Below are 19,758 nucleotides of genomic sequence, written 5' to 3' on the forward strand. Positions count from 1 at the left end.
GAGAGCGGAGAGGGCAGAAGGACTGAAGCAGAACACGGTGATTAAAAAAGAAACTAATCGGGAACCGACGATCACTGCTTATGCAAAGGAGCCTCTGTGAGGATGAAACATGGTGACCCTCCAAGCAGATGGGCACCGGAGGACGGAGACCACGGCAGACGGTGCTTCTGTCGGCTAACGACAAGAAGCCCCGGCTCCGCCGAGCAGTGACTCAGTAAATCTGGACAATGGAGGACGAGGGAGTCTGGTATCTCATGGAAATCCTGGAGGAATTTCCAACATATCTCATAATATGACTGCATTTTCTTTGTGTCAGTGTTTGCAAATCGCAAATATTTTCTTAACTCAGTTTAACAAATAATTTGCAGGACTTTCCAGTGTGTGTGAGTTTGTGCAACACACGAGTCCCAACACCGTAATTCCAGGTGAACTCTTAGTTGATTTGTAAACTTTGTTGCATTCCTGTGTTTTAACCGAGTCCTATATTGTTACAGACCAGTGAGGTTTGGGGTTTTAGATCTTCACTGGTCCAATAAGCCTTGATCAGTTTTTCCTCATCCCGATAGTGGAGTGAGAATGTAGCTCAATGATGGCGGTTTTAAGGTAAATGGGATTTTTCTTGGCGTTGGAATGGCCCCTCATTGTCTTGTGGTGTGAAGATCAGTTAAACGCCAGCAGCTGTTGCTGCCCATGTCCGTCTCACTGCGGCCGCAGAGCAGCAGATCTCTAATGGCTTCTTCCAGCGGGGTCATGTTCTGCGCGCCACATTTTTCTCCATCATCATCTCGGATGTATTTCCACTCACTGTGCTCAGATGGACACAGTCACCAGATCTGTGTGTGTGTGTGTGTGTGTGTGTGTGTGTGTTGAAACAGGCATCGGGAAGGTGTTATTCACAAATCTGCAGCGATGTGTGATGCCGTCATGTCAATCTGAACTAAACTCTCGACGGGTTTCTTTTTCCTTCGCCATGTTTAATTCATGCAAAGAGGAATGGAGGCTGTTTAAAAGAGGAAAGGGGGCCGATATCATTACTAGCACCATGTAAATGACGCATGCAATTAGTATCAGGCATTATAATTGCTCGAGGACATTTTTCACGGGTGAGATCTCGAGTTTAAAGGTTACATCTATTCTACACTAAAACTTCCATTGTACATTCCTGTCACTTCAACAATGAGCCAATCACAAATGAAAGCTTTGAACTTCTAATGCAGCCCCGCTTTTCCATTTCTCTCCCCTTCCTCAGTCTGCGGCATTGAAAAAAACATTTACAGAAAGTATCTACAAAGGGAGTGCCTTCCTGGGAACTGCGTTGAGGAAACTACCATTACTGCGGCGTCCCTGCTCCTGTCTGCATTAAATGTTGTTTATAATGTTCCTGGTAAACCATGAAACGCGGAAGCAGTCGGTCAGCTTTCCATGAATTAAAGGCTTCTTATTAGATAGAAAACAGCGCTCAATAATGACATTACAATGGCTGCATTCGCATTATGAGGCTGCTCATAAAGTCCCAGTGTGCTGTGAACAAAAAGCCTTCATCCAATGCTGTCGTGTGTAGTACAGTTTGTTAAAATTACAATTTATAGTGTTTGAATGTGTTTACACTGCTCCATTCCATTTTGTATCGCCGCTTTAAACTGTTATGTTTAAAATCTATTTAGAGTTTTGCTTAAACCAGTTTTGACTTTAAAAGAAACTTTTCCCACTGAGTCTCTAAGAGCAGGTACATTATGAATAATTACAGCTCCCAAAAACATAACAGGTTTTGTTTTGCTTCATTTTTCACAGGTGCTCTTTAAAATGTGAACAGTGCTCTCTTCTGTACAGGCGTCACTGAGAGACAGCCCGTTTTCATGCATGACGGCAGGATCCTGCAGCACCAGGCAGGTGAATGGACCTGTGGTGCTGCTGGAAGAGCTCAGTGTGTCGACCCGGCCTGTTTTTAGAGAGACAGAACAGACACACACACACACACACACACACACACACACGCTAAAAGCAGACGTACCTGATGACCTCTCATTCTCTGGAAATGGCCGATGGTGTCGCTGATGGTATACACTCGAACGTGGCCCATGTGCAGTCGCCCCGACGGGTACGGAAACATGGAGAGGACATAAAACTTCTTTCTGTTGGAGTTCTGGGAAGAACCAGGAAAACAGTAAAAAGAAAAATAAATAAATATTATATATATAAACAACTATTTGAGAGAGAGCTTGATATTAATCCTGAGAGGCCACAATAGGAGAGAGCAGGGTAAAGTTCTCTCCATTATCAGTCAGGCTTTTGAATGAGCGCTGAATAACAGAGAGCATTAAACTGATGGGGTCAGGACAGGAATAATAACTCATCCCGCACGGGGCAGAGGGAACTCAGACTGACTTCTGCTGTACAACTGCATGAGGCTCACAGCGGCTGATTACGGTGTCAGAATCTAAATGGCGCCGGAGCGGATTATAAATGGTTTACAGTCGCAACACTGTTGTCACGGCAACGGAGCAAGTACTGGTTACACCCGGCCGTACGTGATTACAGGAAACCTGAGTCATGAATTTTTCAATAAATTAATTAGGACCAGGGTCTCGTCACGAAAGCACTAAATCACTGTCGGCGTGTCCGAGGAAGCCACGCCGTCCCACCATTAGGCTCCATAATCAGCCGCAGCGCAGAGCCCGAGAGGAAATACAAGCGCCGCTAATAGTCCAGAGGATCGTTTGGATTGAGGCGTCACTGTCGATCAACGTGTTAGCACGAGCAAAATTTGAAGTGCTTCAGTTGTATACAGATTTGCATGAAACAGTTTCACAGAGCAAATAGTTTACCACTGAGAAACAAAGATGGAAATTCAGCAGTCATAATGTTTGGTTTGTAGATCATACACTGTTGAGGTGATACATATGTTCACACATCACTTAAAAAAAAAACAAAAAAAAAACACTGGTTCTCACAGTGGAAAAGGTCTCCAAGTACAGCGGAGCTGCGAATTCAACTTTTTAATCAGTCCTGGCTGCTGCTTTCACAGTGTGTGAAATGGGGCGTTTACCAGTCAGAGAGCTTTTGGTTGTTTAGGTTGTGACATAACTTCTACAGGCAGCAGGAGAAGCCTGATTACACACTGGTGTGTGAACAGAACTGTACGCCAATTTGCAATCATTTCTGCAGACATCAGCCACTCATATCAGCACCCATTTATGTTTCTCCACAACCTTCTTTCTGAGTTTTTGTGGAGTGACAGCGCATTAATCTGCGACTATTTTCATATTTGTTTAAATTATTTTTGGACTAAAAACGCCAAAACATTTGCATATATGAATATCTGCAGCTGTATCCTGTGCTTTGAAAGCAAACTTCTGAAGACTTTGGCTCTGAAAAGGCAGCTTCATTTATTTTCTGATGTTTGGGGGCAGATGACGATCAGAGGCCACGTGGTGCAGCAGTGAGCTCATCCAAGTTTATCAAAAGTAGGACGGGATTGAAAGAGTCGCATGAAAACATTAAGAGAAGAAAACTAGTGCAAAAATCAACTTGCATTTTGACTTGTATGATTAAAGCTTTAGTGGTAAAAGAGTAAAAGCTGCGCTCACCTCTGCCTGTGCGTCCTTTTGCCACTGTGCCATGATCCGCGGGTGCCACCATTGTTCCACTTTGTGTCTGGTCTCGGTCCGGTAGTCTCGCTCCCACACCCCGGTCTCGCTGAACAGGGTGCGTGCGCCGGGCGACAGGTGGCGGGCCGCTACGCACAGGAGGGTCCCTTTGCCTCGGCTCGCCCCAGCTGCACGCAGGGGGTAAAGAGCCAGCCGTCTCATACACACCTGCATGACTGCGCCTCCTGAAACACAAAGAAAAACAGGAAGCTGGAGGTAACTGGGTTGATCTGTTGAAGAAAACCCACCTGCACACAGGGAGAACATGCAAACTGCAAGAGAAAGTCACCAAGCCCAACAAGGTGAAAATCTCTTCTTAACTTTAATTTGTATTTTGCTGATATTTCTACATGCATGCACCAAAAAGTTTGTTCCTCTCCAGTTTTAATGCTGTGAGATGATCTGGATCGACACACTGATGAGTTCACTTGTCACCAACAGCCTGAGTGACAGTGAGGATGTTTTTTCCTCACTGCTGCTGTTTGGCAGTTCTGTGTTCTTCACACGGCGTCACTCACACAACACCATGGTGGTGTGAAGTCAGATTTGAGCATGATGTAACTGCGGCTCAGCTTCACTGTGAGGTTCTGGACCGGTCCCTCTGACTGAAACGCCGCCACAGAGGTGAGAATGATGTGCGGAGGAGCTCCAGCTGCCTCGGGACATCAGCGAGGGAAAGCTTCAACAGCTGATTATACAATCCCAAAACAGGAAGATCCTGGATAACAAGCTAATAGTTAAGCAGTCTCTTGATTGTTGGCTATTTCTGTACAAATAAGTTCTCTCCTATGACTTAAAGTAGGCCAGTTAGTAAAGAAACGTATGTAAGAAAAACTGTTTGACCTTAAAGTGTCTTTCACTCAGAACAACCACACACGCAGTTGTGTGTACATAAACACAGTTTCCAAGGTAACCTGAGACATTCGTACCATCTCTCCATCCTTGGCTGTGGAGGACAACTGCTGCTAACCTGACCTGTCGAGAGAATAATTTCACAGCAGTGACGCATCTGGAGCTCAGACAGTGAGACCTTTATAACCGCCGAGCGGACGGAGCGGTGATCCTCCCTCCCTGACATTAGAAGGACATGGCAATGGAAATTAGGTAAATAAATATGACTGTTTATCTGAAGCAGCGGTGGAGGACTCACTGAAAAGGTTACTCAGAATTCTTTAATACTAGAATACTGCAGGGATTAAGAGAAAATGTTTTCATTTGTGAGTTGTAACCTCAAATCTCAGCATCAAAATAGCAATCTGTCCTCAACAAAACTGTTCTGTGAAATCACTATCAGCCTTATTAATCACATGAATGTAAAACATTCCTCTCCTCCACCCACCTGCTTTGAGGAAAGTCTTTCCCTCCTGTTTTCTTTTTACTCCTCTTACTACAGTCCCTCAAATGGAAATTAAACTACTGATTTAAAGAACTTGTCTCTGGGATTAATAAAGTGGTTCTTTTCTATTCTATTCTATTCCATTCTATTTGTCACAGCGTCGAATGCTCCTCCCTCAGGCTGAGGCCGGGAGAGCCGTGCACTCAAGACAGTGCACATCTCGGAGTGAGTGGGCTGTGGCGAAGGACTGAGATAATGTTTCCATGGAAACCAGACTCATCCATTCGCGTGTCTCCCATGAAGAGTCACTGGAAACTTATGCAAACAACCTCCTCTGGGTGTATGCAGATTGGGTCTGGAGGGGGAGTCACACTGTCCATATCAGGTCTGAAAGGAGGTCAGGTCTGTACTTTGCAAAGTTATAAAAAAAGCAGGAAAAGTTGACATGAGTGTCCTATTTAAGATGCTTTATTCTTTAAACACATTTTTATTGTTTTATTTAACACAGCAACTAAAGCACTGTTCACTCAGTGAAAATATTTGCATTTTTTAATGATCATTTTAATATTTTTTGGGGGGGTAAAAATGTTTAAACAACTATAGCAATATTAAAATGTAAACAAGAACATGCATTACCTGTTATAAAGACGTAATACAAAATTGAGAGAAGGTAGAAGATTATGTCCCTGAGTTTGGGGTATTAATATTATAATTATTTCCTGTTAAAGTCAGGTGAAACGTCACATTCACATTATAAAATATTCATACACACTGAAAATGAAAATTTAAACACATGACAACACACATGCTACATACTACCTGACCCTTACACCTTTGACAAAAGTCATTTAAAAAGGAAAAAACATCACCATAACAGCATTACCAACACATAAGTTGCCTATTAATCATCAATCTTGGAAGCAAATCTCAGTCTGATTTGCTTGGATAGGTAAAACTGTGAAATACAGAAAAGTTGCAAATAACAAAAGGCCTTTAGACATGCAGCTGATTACAGAATTTGCTGTTTATACTAGGACTTGTTACTGTTTACTCAATACCAAAATGAACTGTGTACGGAAAATACAGGCAAAGCAAGCACTAATTATACAATAAAGAAGTTAAAACAAGAATGTACAATAATAACAAAAACAGGCCAGTTCATGAAAAACTGCATGTATTCCTCGACGAAAGACCAATAAAATATATTTTAGTTACATTAACAGTACAGACAAAAAAACAAGAGTTTTCAAGCATCTTACATGAATGTTTATCTTCCAAGCTTTTACTCAGCCTTCCAAGATTTTTATACAATTATCGCAATTAAAAAATTATATAAAATATAACATAACGTTCGTTTGAAGTGGACAAAAGAAAGACATGTAATGTTAAAGGCAGTGCATAGCACAATAGACAATACAACAAATACAGTTGCATCACATGACAAGTAAAATAATGGCAATGAATAATAACATCACATAAAGAAATTGTGATTGGAGGAACAGAATTAATTTCTAATTCTAGTTGTTTATTCAGCTCACCCAACATCCACGTGCAGTATTAAGTCATCCTGTACAAGGAAGGACGTTTAATATCTTAATTTCATTTATATTACAGGAGTTGTCAAAGTTTACCAACAAAGACAATCAAAGACTCGTTTATTACGAGCAAACAAAATACTGACCAATGAAGTTTTGAGTCTGCAGGAGATAAGCTTGTTAAAGCTTCTTCCTGACTGACTGGTTCTACATGTCAACTAGAGGACGTGAACGAAAATAATGTCTTTCTGGCTGTACTTACAGTTTACTTTATTGCTCCTTTCTTTCCGAGTTAATACCACGAAGTGATAAAAACAATAATCCATGTCAAAAATATTCCTCCGTGCGCTAAAAAAGGCTGTAAATGACCTGTCTCTCCATATCACTGTCTCATGATGGGCGCCGCCATCTTGGATTTCAATAATCTTTATTAACACCCTCACGTCGACAATAGACAAAATGTAGTGAAAAAGAAAAAAAGAGGCAGGATTTAATTTAGTCATTGCTTCACCCTTCTCAAAATGCTTGCTCCCTAACTCTTTTTGAAAACCTTTCTCAATAAAGTGAGTTTTATTTTGCAATTTGTGTTCACTAAGATGACCTAAATGTCACATTCCGGGCTTCACTGCTCATTTCAGTGAAAAATGCAATAATCAAGTCCTCTTTTCTATTTATTTTTTATGAAAGTCCAGTTTGTTTATCTCCTAACCCAACCTTTCCTCCACAGACACAAAGACTGGTGGTAGCTGCTCAATAATGCAAATTTAATAGCACAAATAAAAAACGAAAAGGAGTTCAGATACTAACGAATAGATCTGTCAGACACTGTCCGGAAATATCAAAAAGAGACAAGCAAAGATACCCAGAAACTACAAAGTGATTTAAAACTGGCCGGAAATATGGCACAGTCACTAAAACACGCAAACGCAAAGACATGCACAGTGGCTCAAAGCATAAAGACAAAAACAACAGAAAAGTGAGATAAAATGATAGAAAAGATCCCAAATATCTACAGGTATATAACATCAAGAAACAGGCATTATGTAAATGGATGCAGCTCTAACAAAAAAAAAATGATCACAATGAGAAGATATAAAACTTTCACAAAGGAATACATTATGATGAAAAAAATAAGTTCAGACTGGCACAAATAATAAAATGAACAACGCATGCCAAATACACTTTTAAGGCAAAAAAACTAACCAGAAAACATGCAAAATCACAGCCAAAAAGCACAACGACGCCTCTTCATTGTGTGTGTGTGTGTGTGTGTGTGTGTGTGTGTGTGTGTGTGTGTGTGTGTGTGAGAGAGAGAGAGAGAGAGAGAGAGAGAGAGAGAGAGAGTTTCAAATGACGCAAGTGGAGAAAAGCCACTGTAAAAGTGAAGTCCATTTGAAGTCCATTAAATAGAACATAAAGAGCCACAAACACACACCAAATGGCCCCTAATGCCTCTGAGGAAGGCGGAGAGCCTTTCAGTCTCCACATATTTATAACAGTTTACCAACAAGACAAATGATTTATACTCCAGGTTTGAAAAATAAGTCTGATGGCTGAATAGCGGGAGACGTTTCTTGTTTTGTGGAAATGTGATGCTTCCTTATTAATGGATGTCTGTTGATCTGTGAAGCATTTTTAAAACTTCATTGAGCACAAATGAAGTCGTCCTTGTGAAGGGTGCCTGACATCTTGCCTTGATCTTATTTGATCTTTAATTCAGGACCAAAAAGTTGAACTTTCTTGTCTAACCTACTTGTTTGTTTGTTGAAAGTGCGTTTTATTTTATATTTTGGGGGGGTCAAACTTTACTCAAACCAAAGTAATCAGCTCAAATCATTAAATAATCATGTCCACACAGGGAGGCTTGCCATTAACACTCCACTGAAATAATTCTGTGACACAGATTCACCGCCGGCAGCGCTTCAAGTGCCCGATCCTCCGGAGGGGCTTTCATTATATGTGATTTCTGAGTGCAGTGCGATTGCTTTGATGCCAGTTTTCAGCGTAAAGCGATTGCTGAGTGGTATAGCACCTCGACTCGCTCTCAGCTTCATCACAGAGCGGAGAGGCACTGAGGAGGGAGAAGAGGAGGCAGAATCTCACCAGCCTTTCTTTTTTTTTCTTCTTTATTCGGAGAGCTCTCCCTGTGGTTCTCACCTTTGATCTGACATGCAGACAGAAGTAATGAAGAAGGGAAGAAGTCAAAGTCATTGAGAGGAAAGCGGGGTGCGACATCATTAGCAGGAGATAAAGAAAGTTCCTTTGTCTGACGTCAGTCGGCTAAACCTGGGGATTCGCGCCGTCCTGCCGCCGTATGGCAGACTTAAACGGCAGAGGAGACCCTGACTCCCACCAGAGGCTCCCCAATGGATGCCCGATCAGTTTGTCTGCAATTCAAAACACTTTCATCACTATTGTGTTTTACAAGGCGACTTTGACCAAAGTGGGTTTCACCATGCGATGCAGAGAAAAGGAGGCCCATAAAAGCTCAGCTTGAAGGTCACATTTTTCCGGTCAGGCCTTATTGGAGTGCCTCCCTGTTGACAGTCAGCGTTGTTTGAACTGGACCAGATATGGAGTCGTGGAGAGGAAGCAGAGCCGGATTGAGTCATCTGATGACCGAAGCACAAAACCTCATCACAGCAGGAACCACAGAGGTCAGAACACCATGATTTGTTCTGATTAGGCCTCGTTCCACATTGTAGGATGAGGGAAATGTGCTTTTTTTTTGTCTGTATTCAACATCAAAATGAGCTGATATGAAGTTTTAAATTGACGAACATTTTTCACTTTAAATCAAGCTTTGTGTGAATTTGATGAGTTTTTGAAAATCAGGATTGGGACTTCTATAGCTTTGATTTCACTTTTGAGACATTATTGTGGGTGTTTTAGAACACTATGTTCCTGTTTTGCACAGAATTCTGATGAATTTATCACCGAATGCACTAAAAAAACTCTGTTTAAGAGAACAGTGTGGCGACATGTACAACCAAATATTAATGTTGACAGTGAAAAATGAAAAACTGCTATCAATCTTTTTCATTAAAGACACACCATTAAATTAGGCAACACAAAACAAGATGGAGAAATTAACACAAAAACTGAACAATTAAGAAGCTGTTGTTACTGAGCTGAACATTAAAATCAGAGACAGCCTTTTTGGGCGCTCTCCGCAAAAACCTGACACTGACTTTTCAATCTGAAACAATCTGATCAACAAAAACGCATAAATGAAAACTGGTTGAATGAAGGGTTCGTGTCAGTTACAACTACAAAGGGGGAAAAATAATGATATGGTATCCAATCTAACAAATTACTTTTTCCTTTTGCTTTTAAAAACTATTGATCCCCTTGAGAAATTCATTTCTTTACATTCAACTCATCCTGTTGACCTTTAACCTCAGCTGCACATCCTAGACTCAGTGAGCCGCTGCAGTGCAGATCTACAGATCAGCTGGGGGTCAAAGGGCATTGATCCGGGACCCTACAGTGGCGACTGGTCAGCAGAACGGTTGGATGTGAATGTGAGAGCCCTTTAGCAATGAGATTTATGAATCACATGAAATGATGCACTTGGTGCAGATGTGCCAGAACGCATGAGTTGACAGTGCTGTGGTGTCTGCTGGCTTCCAGTAAACACTGGAAATAAATGAAGGGGTCAAATATCCCAAAAGAAAATATTGTTTTTCCAAAATTGATGAAGACATCTAACTGCTTTTAGAGTGAAATGTGCAGCTCCAGGTCAGTGTATTTTGACCAATGTAACCCCCCCCTCCATCCCATAATGTGACACTTAAGTAATAATGATAGGTGTGATATAACAGGAGCAGATGGAGGCCTGCTGTCCTCAGGGCGTCTCTGAGGGAACAAAGCCAGTTTATTGCAGGAAATCTGTGGAGAAACAGCCCACTGGTATCAAACATGGAATCGGTTCTGTGAAAGTCTCGTCCTCTTTCTAGCTGCCAGTTTTGTCTCAGCGCGCCACTTCTTTATATTTTTTCTCTAATTAACGTTTCAAAAAAAAAAACTTCATGGCATCCGTTTCTCAATTTAAGAGCAAAGTCTTTTTAATGAGTTATTCCTGGCTGGATTAAAGTTGTGTATTTATAATGCCATCTCAGGAATGAGCAGTCCCTGAGTAGTTTTTCAAACAAATTACTTTAGAAAGCAACCAATCATCCTCCTTCTTTTTTTTTTTTCTTTGTTGCCCCCACTTCTGCCTCCTTGTTTTCACAGTGACAAACAACCCATGGTAATCATCCCCTCTCCCCCGTTTCGGAGGACGATTGCCTTTCACCAGCAGAGAACCAGATGACAAACGACCACACGGAGCTGCCAGGGCAGCGGCGCGTCCGCCGGAAAGCAGATGAGGGGAGTCGGAGGCTGACTTGTCTTTACCTGTCCAAGGTGACCTTTTCGTGAACGGGCGTGTGATTCACAATCCGCATCAATGAGAAGTGGGCCCGTGGCGCCACGGGAGAAGCAATCTCACACCATCTCGGCTCCCGGAGACCGAAGGGGGGAAGATGGCTGATAGGCCTCTGCACGCCGCTGGCCGAGGTTCGGGGGGAGCCTGATAAGTGTGATGTTATTTCCGCGGCTTATTTCACATTGACAGTCCCGCGTGTCCTTTACTTATCGGCTCTCGTGGAAGACCGACGCCTTCCAGAGGAAGCATGGTAGTGCAAAGGAGAAGAGGAGCTCTGGAACCAGGTCTCCAGCGGTCTGTTGGGAGCTCTCCGTCTCCACCAATCCGTCCTGCCCTCGTTTCTGTACTCCGCTGGATGAGAAGAGACAAGCTGTTCTACAAAATACACATTTGTTATGTCTCCCCGTTCACTTCGCCTGATTTTAGTGAAGCCACTTAGCAATTAATGCTTGTAATTAGTGCAGGAATCCTCACTGCCTCTAATCCACAGCTCTCAGTAGAGTTATACGTGCTCTCCTGCCAGCCTCGGCTCTGCCCGGGGTGGCAATCTGATTAAGAAATCCGTCCGATGCGTCTCCAAATCCTCATCTTGTGCCCTCGGGTTGAAATTATACTTCTTCCTGTGTGCGTGTGCCTGTTATAATTGCAGTCATTTAAAGGCAAATAATGAAGTTAAGACTGAATCGCACATTGAGCAGTAAATAACTGGTCGATAGCGAAGCTCGTGACTGAATAATTCAGTGTAAGGCCTATTTTGGCAGCAGCTGGAAGGGTGACCATTTCTTTACTTTTTTCTACTCCAATCCTTTAAAAAAAAAAAAAAATTCAAATTTTCGCACCAATTTGACCTGTTCACTTTGACATGGAAGATTTTGTCATGTGCCGGTTTATTAAAAACAGTTCACATGTCCAAAACATCTGCGACGGTCCTGATTAGTACTTACTGCTGTAATTTCCACTCACACCAGCTTCCTGCTATGAGTTCAATTACCGGGAGTCGTCTCGTGTTTAATTTAACTCATCAGTCATGTGGCGTAAAACGTTGCTCGCACAAGAGCGCATTAATAAAAAAATAATCAAGAAATGTAGAGGAAGAGTACCACCTGATGGCTTTTTTTTACTTTCAGTACTGTTGTCTAGATAGGAAAAAAAAAATAAAAACAGATGTACAGGTTTTTACTATTTTGCACCAAACTCCAAGAAGGTCAAATACTGTAGATCCCATAATGCAAAGCAGCAAAATGTTGAACCACCTTTCATATTGAAGCTCGTAGCAAATTACAAAGACTCAGTGAATTGCAGCAGCTGACAGGAGGGAGAAGAGCTGCTTCAGACAGCGGCGGCTTTACAGAGCCACTGTCAGATGATTGAGGAATTTTTCTGGGATTCGTGAAGAGTCACTTTAATGGAGGCACGCAATGTGAATAAAGAAAAGGAACACGATGACGGCTATAACTACATCAATCAGTTTATCCTCTTTATATTGTACAGTTTAAATGCAGGCGTTTCACAGGCGATTGACAAAAACAAAAAGAGACGGAAACATTTGAAAACATACAGTATTTAAACATGACACACAGATAAAATGATGATGATGAGTAAGCTAAACTTTTTGAAAGATAAAAGGTGTCATGGCCCTCCAAATGAAGGATGAACTCCTTATTTGTCTTATTCCAAGTGAAAATAACTTGTCATGTGCGTATTAAAGGTGCTGTAGGCAGGATTCGGCATCTCCGCCATCTTGCTTAGGCTTACCTAAGCAAGATGGCGATTTGACCCATCTAAGATGGCGATTTGAAACCCAGCACAGCCAATCCTGTCCTGTTTTCTCTGACATCACGCCCTTAGGCAAGTTAAGCCCCTCCCACAAGAACATGCAACTAACGCCCCTTGACCAATCACGGTTAGAGCCTCATGGGCTCTTCTGATTGGTCAAAGATACCTGGAGCTGTCGAGATTCCTTTTCAGCTCAGAACAGAGACAGATGGAAATGCTGCGCCCTCGCGGTAGTGCAGTTATGCTGCACTCCTAAAGGATTATCAATGGATACTCTAACATTTAATCCAAAGAAAACACAGAAAAATTAGCATTGACTAGCAAAATCCTGCCTACGGCACCTTTAAGTTACAATGACAGTACTGAAACGATTCTACTCGTTTCACTGAACCAAGATCAGCTGACCTGAATCCCTTGCCTCAACAAATGAAACCATTCAAACACGCTCGCTTTCTGACTCATTTCAAACAAACAAACAAACCAAAATAAATACAGTATGATGCCTGCATGTCATTTCATCTCTCTGAATTCTTCTAACATTTAGACTGTGATTGTAATATCTTTACCACATCATGGACATTGTTTGCTTTCATGGCTGTGATTTAGTTTGCTTCGTCCCAGATGAAATGGATGAGACACAAACTGCGGTCTGATGCGATCTGACCCGCCGTTTGGCCCGGATTGCTTTTGAACACAACGCTGTGATGGATATTTCAATCTGTTCTGATCTTCGGCGGTAACAACACACATGACAGTCGTAATAAAGATGTTATTAGTATACCATCCAGACAAAACGTGTATTTTCCTCGACGCGCCGCCGCTTCCCTGCTTCTCTGGAGTTTTGTTGCCGTGGTGATAAGTCCTGGCAGTGATTGGTGGCATGACAGGACTGCTGGAGACAGATAGAGGATTCAACAGGCTCAGATATAAAACAAGAGATTTACCCTCTGACGACAAGGACACACATTACCAATCCCCAACTCCTAATGAAGCCAGCCAGACTAACGGAGTGAGATCGAGCGCCGGGCTGATGAAGGCCAGCCAGGAGACGCTTCTTTCAGCTTCCTCAATAAAGAGTCACATTTGGAGAAAATAAATCTTCCATCCATTTTTTTTCCCCCCCTCTTTGAAACACTTTTATCTTAGTCCATTTGCATTTTTTGTCACCAAAGCAATTTACATTTTTATAGCATAATTAATGAACAAGAAAGTCATTTACATTTCCTTGCTCTGTTCACCAGCACTTTGTCTGGAGCGTATCTGATGCGGAGGGACCAGCATTTGGAAAACGTGTGGGAGTGTTTGCAAGCACTAGAGAGATGTCAGAGTGAGCAGAAAAGAGAGAGAAACAACTACATGATTGTTTTAAAGAAAAAAAAGGGGCCGAGCAGAACGCGCCGCCATAATTAAACAAAGAGGAGGGGACGGGGGGCTTTCAGGTGCAAATTGAGGCCAAAGCATCCTTCACTTTCGCTGGCCCTCACATCAAATACACAGAGGCAGGCCTGTAGAGCAAATTACGCCGTTTAAAGAGCACAGGGGGGGAGAAAAAAAACGGCTAATACAAGTGGCATTCATTTTTCTCTGTCTGCCAAGATGAAACAGAATAATTCATCTCGATTTCATATCTGGTCAACGGCCCCATTCTGTCAACAGCTTATTGTCTTTTCTGATGCATTGTATATACATTGTTATATGGTATATACATAAGAAGCTACATTAATTATTCATTCTAAGCTGTATCCCCCGTTAAGAAGCAGTTTCCAAAAGGCAGGATGCTTGAACCATTAAGTGATTGACAAACGAGGATGTTGTCTCATGGCTCAGACTGAAAGGAAGACAGAGTGAGGAACAAGGGAAATATCACGGCTCTGCGCCCTCTGAAGACGACAGCGTCCACGTTTTATTTTGAAACAGGTCAGAGAAGTGTTAATTTGAGTTTTTACAGGTTTGACGCTCTTGCTCTGAATTGTATTATCTTGTGTCAGATTTAGGAGAAGTGATGAGCGTGAAAATGGCAGAAAAAAGGGGATATATCGGCTTGACTGTGAAGGGCTGCTAAGACACTGTTGGTCGTCTTCCTGTCCCGAGGTTGGAGGGTCTATTCCCCATCCCATTGTGTGTGGATGGGTCCTTGAGCAAGGCACTGAACCCTGTTCTTATGTGTGAGCTTGTCTGGCAGTCATCTGAGTAAGTTATTCTTTTTTTTTTCTGAGACAAAAGTCTGCGTTTCTGTTCGAGAGAATCAATCATGACTGTGGAAAAAGTATACGTTTTCATTATAGATGCTAAAAACACACGCCATGATCACAGGAAAGATCACATTCGAAAATAAATATCTTCATTCTTCTGTCTTCTGCACAGCTTTATCCAATTCAGAGTTTTTACAATGGAAACAATGGATCAAATGAATACAAACACTGGATCTGAAATGATAAATGCAGTTCAAACAAGGCCTCCATAAAGCTTTGTTGTCCAACCTGGGGTCACGGGGCAGTGACGCCGGTCCCAGATGACTCAGGGCAAAGACAGGGCACACCCTGGACACACACACACACACACACACACACACTTTGATTGCATGTGTTTCTACACACAGGAAAGAGACTTAAGCCAAAGCCTCCTCAGTGACCGCAGCTCAAAACCCTTCTGACCAAAACCTGACCAGGTGTTCCACCCATACCCCTAATATTTAAACAGGTATTAAAATTCTCGGAAATTGAGAGTAACCACAGCTGTGTCTCCGGCTGTAAGTGTAATCAGATTTGCTGTTTGAGCGGGATCCAAAACACAAGGAGGGCAGGGCAGCGGAGGGCAGGGGAGGAGGAGGAGGAGGAGGAGGGTGACTGAGTCCTCCTCACTATCAGACACAGCAGCCAGGTGAGACACGCTGTGTACAGAAACCCCCGCTGCTGCGCCGCTGCACAGGCACATGTTTATTGATGTGTGCGGCTTCCCCTGAGTGCACAGCGAGAGAAACAAGCAGCGACGTACAGAAAGCTCACAAAGCACCGAGCAGATGAACAAACAAGTCAGGGGATTACAGTGGGCGGCTTTACCTTTGCAACAACACAAGCTACAAATACCAGATAAAACTGAACAGTTTGGAAACAACTGGAACTGGATTCATTATTTAAGCTTCGGTTAAATGTTCTTTCCTCATAAATCCCTTTTTGGCTGTGGGAGGATATAAATACAAATAAATGTGGTTTTTCACAGGATGGAGGTTGAAAGTGGAAGGTATCTCTTCAGATTTCCTATCATCATATCTGTTCCACTTGTTATTGTTCAAGACACTCCATCATTTCAAGGCACAGACATGCTGCTGCCTTTTCTTTTCACCTACTTTACACCGCTACAGGTAGCTATAGTAACTAGTCTTGTATAAGGAGGATCTGCAATCACGCCAGAGTGAAAACAGGCAGATGTATGAATTGTAGTGCGAAGAGATTTCGTATGATGTGTGTCCTTGTTTCAGAGAAACATCCTGTGAGAGAGCGGCGCCACTCGATTTTCCATCTGCGCTCCGACACTGAACGGAAGGAAACACTTTGAAATGACTTGACTTCATTAAACTAACATTTTGTCAAGACTATTGGTACATTTTTCACTGCAAGCTGAAAGTGTTTTACATGATGATTCACTGTGAGAGAGTCGCCCTGGACAGGCCTGGACTTCTACATATTGATCACAAGTTTCCTGCATGTGGAACAGATTGCCTCATTAAGTCAGTCAGTAAAACAGAACAATAATTTGTTTGAACATGCTGAGGGACTTTTTCAAGTCAAAAATCCTTTTTATTTGTCGTCCCACAGAGATCAAAACTCAGTCTGTAGGTCATTTCTGGTGATGGGCTGTGCTGAATTCTGTGGTTTATTGCAGGAGACCAGGATCACATAATCCTGAATGCACCTGGTGGACCTCCATGCACCAAATTGCAAGGTAAGTCAGTTGGCAATTGTTTGAGAGATTTCAATAAATAAAACCTGAACAAAACAACCTAATTTATCATCTCAAAAGCAGAATATATATTAAGCATTTCCCACAAAGTGAGCACAAACTATGTCCCTCCTATTTGGTTTAATATACTCACGAGTGACTCTGTTTGCCTTCATTTCGTTGTCAGATGTGGCTCTATGTGCTGTTTAACAAAGAGTGAAAAATATTCCCATTATTAACCAGTGATGAACCACTACAGACCTATAAACATATTTAGACTTTTTTTTTAATCAATTTTCAGAACTCAGGTTGCAAGAGGGACTACTCTTAATTCGATATTCTTTGTTCTGTGGCACTGCTTCTCTTTCCTCAGCTGACTTTGATGAAACAAACCACATGCCTTCCCTCTCCCCTCAGATATAAGTAGAGTTTGAGTATTCCTCTGAAGGCTCAGAGAAAGTTTATTGAGCATGTGCATGTGGGGATGTGCGCTGTCCCTGCGCACTGGAGCTCCCAGCTCCCCCTCTCCTCTGTGTTTTGGTGCTCGGCGCTCACACCTGAGCTGACAGCAGAGGAGAGACGCGACCACCGAGCCGGCTGGGCTCGGATCATCTCCGGGAGGAGAGAGAGAGAGAGAGGGGTGGGAGGAGAGGCAAGATGCGCGACAGGCTTTGGATCATTTCTTCCAAACCAGCAGGGACGCTGAGATAAACACCCCCTTTGGGAGCTGCGTTTATTTTTTTTCTAATTGTTACAAATCAGCAGCGACTGGCATCACTCAAGCATCGGAGCATCCTCGTCCGTCGTCGTTCTCCGCACCATGCCAGCCGGAGAGACGCGCCCGGTGCCATGCTGAACCACCCCGCCGCCCTGCTGCTGGCTGTGGGCGCGCTGGCCGCGCTCCCCCCGCCGTGCCGGGGCTGGAGCGATGAGGACCTCCTCCTGCCGCCCGTCAACTCCTCCAACAGGTTCCTGGCGAACCTGGAGGTGGACGTGCGCTTCTCCAAGCGGTCCGTGGAGGAGAGCGAGGCGTCGGCCGACGCGTCCCCCCTGCAGAGCCTGTCCCAGTGCAACGTGAGCGTGCAGCGGCTGCTGCCCACCTCGCTGGTCGCGCGCTGGGACAGCAGCTTCGGCTTCCAGTGCGACGTGCTCATCTACACCACCAACAACCACGGCAGGGCTTTCTTCTCCGCGTCCTTTAACCGGGCGATCTCCCCGGTCGTCATCGAGCACCTGGGGGTCACCGGGGGTCAGCAGGAGCTGCGGCTGTGCGTGGGCTGCGGGATGTCCCGCTACCGGAGGTTCGGCCAGGGCCGGGCCAGGGGCCAGCAGGCCGGGGACCAGGTCACTTTCTGCTGCGTGGATTTCAGCCTGGACGAGCTGAAGGGGGACAAAAGTTGGAGGCTGAACAGGAAGCCCATCGAGTCGACCCTCGTGGCTTGCTTCATGACTCTGGTCATCATCGTGTGGAGCGTTGCTGCTCTCATATGGCCGGTGCCCATCATTGCAGGGTTCCTGCCCAACGGCATGGAGCAGAGGAGACCGAGATAACTGAAATAATCAACCTAATAATTATAGCCTGTGCTGCCTATACTATAATTGTAGCCATTCAACTGTTCTCATGAATGATTGTGGAGGTTTTGGGGAAACTTTTTGATCAAATGACTCAGTTTTGGATGTTCTTTGACTCTTAGACCTCCTCTTCTTTAGGACAACCAAGGTAAAGTATGAAGGATTATTATCATCATACTAGCCAATAGTACTCTATATTCTGGGACCAACACCAATGTGTTTTGTATACCCTTGTAGGCCTTCCTATTAGTAAGCGTAGACTGTGCAAACCTTTCTCTTTAAAACAGTGTTTGTATAGTTTTTAATCTTTCTAGAAAGTCTCTTGCCTTATCTCATGTGTAGGACTTTTGCACTGACAGCTGGACTTTAAGGTGTGCCGTCTCATATATAGTCATGCTCTGCAGAGGTACATGTAATAGTTTTTTTCCAATTATTTCTGAACAATAGATGTTGTTTTTTGACTGAAATTGAGCAAGTTTCAATACTTATATTGTTAGATTTCTATTGTCAAGCTCAATATATGTGTTTATTTGTAATCATGTTTTGACGGTTTCAATGAAAATAAAACTGACTAGACTGGAGCCCATCAGAGTCTTTCTGATATGTTCTTTGTAACCTTTGACTTCAGATTTACTGAAGACTGAAAGCCATGAGAGTCTCATGGAATCAGTTGCAGGGACACAGCATTGTCATCAAGCAAAATAAGAAGTGATCAAATTATAATTGACAACATATTCCTCAAATTATTCGGCACTTGAATTTGTCAAATATAAAGAAAAGCCTCAATTCAACATACAGAGGTGAAACAGACAGCTGGGAAAGGCTCACATCACTGTGTTTGAAGGATAAAGTCAGTATGGATGGATGGATGGATGGAAAATCTGTATTAGTAAAGATAAATAAACCTGAGGTCAATCTGGATAAAGAAGTAGCAGAGCACGTAGAGCAACCAGAGGTTTTTTTAAGCTTGGTTTGCGCCTGGAGCTGACTGACCACTTTTGTTTTCAGCAAGCTTCAAAATTCAACTGTGGTCAAAAAGTACGCTGAAGAATGTTTATTTGTACTTACAGTAGTATATCAAACCGTTTTACTGACCATCACAGACACTTACAGTAACATCCTCCAGACTTTTATAACATAGTGGTAAGTTTCATGTTCGCTGTGAAGTGATTTTTTCCCCCTGAATCAAGTACATTATTTTGTGGAGGTAAATGAAAATATATCAAAAATCTATCAAAGACAAGGAGAGCTCACAACCCTGTCAGTGTGTGTAATATTGGTAAAAAAAAAATTAATGAATAATACAACCTGGAGAGAAAGTTTGACGTGTTAAACTGGAGTTTCATATCAGTGTCTGACTGCATGTTCTGGCTCAGCTGTTTAAAGTTTGTCATTTTAGATAACAAAACAGTGGTAAATCAACTCTGACCATGACGAATTGCTTCACGTTTCCTATGTACTGTACCCAACAACTCTTTCAGTATAAATGTTTAGTTTGCAACAAAAATAGAAATTAATTTATTA

General features: G+C 42.9%; 2 protein-coding genes across 2 annotated transcripts in view; one reads left to right on the top strand and one right to left on the bottom strand.

The window, feature by feature from the left end:
- Window positions 1-6,920, bottom strand: part of lars2 (leucyl-tRNA synthetase 2, mitochondrial) — a 28,061-nt gene extending 21,141 nt beyond the window's left edge. The window contains exons 1-3 of the mRNA XM_030102736.1: window positions 6,781-6,920; window positions 3,588-3,832; window positions 2,012-2,143 (exon numbers count right to left, since the gene is read on the bottom strand). Coding sequence (XP_029958596.1) covers window positions 2,012-2,143; window positions 3,588-3,821 — 366 coding nt within the window. The 5' untranslated portion in view covers window positions 3,822-3,832; window positions 6,781-6,920. The remainder of the gene's footprint in view (window positions 1-2,011; window positions 2,144-3,587; window positions 3,833-6,780) is intronic.
- Window positions 6,921-17,368: 10,448 nt separating this feature from the next.
- Window positions 17,369-18,812, top strand: tmem158 (transmembrane protein 158). The gene has a single exon (XM_030102772.1). The coding sequence runs from the start codon at window positions 17,512-17,514 to the stop codon at window positions 18,211-18,213; it is 702 nt and encodes a 233-aa protein (XP_029958632.1). The 5' UTR covers window positions 17,369-17,511; the 3' UTR covers window positions 18,214-18,812.
- Window positions 18,813-19,758: the final 946 nt, after the last annotated feature.

This window comes from Salarias fasciatus, chromosome 11 (genome assembly GCF_902148845.1).
Source record: "Salarias fasciatus chromosome 11, fSalaFa1.1, whole genome shotgun sequence".
Classification (NCBI taxonomy): domain Eukaryota; kingdom Metazoa; phylum Chordata; class Actinopteri; order Blenniiformes; family Blenniidae; genus Salarias; species Salarias fasciatus.

Coding starts and splice junctions, on each gene's coding strand:
- tmem158 (XM_030102772.1), top strand. CDS start 17,512: ATGCTGAACCACCCCGCCGCCCTGCTGCTGGCTGTGGGCGCGCTGGCC.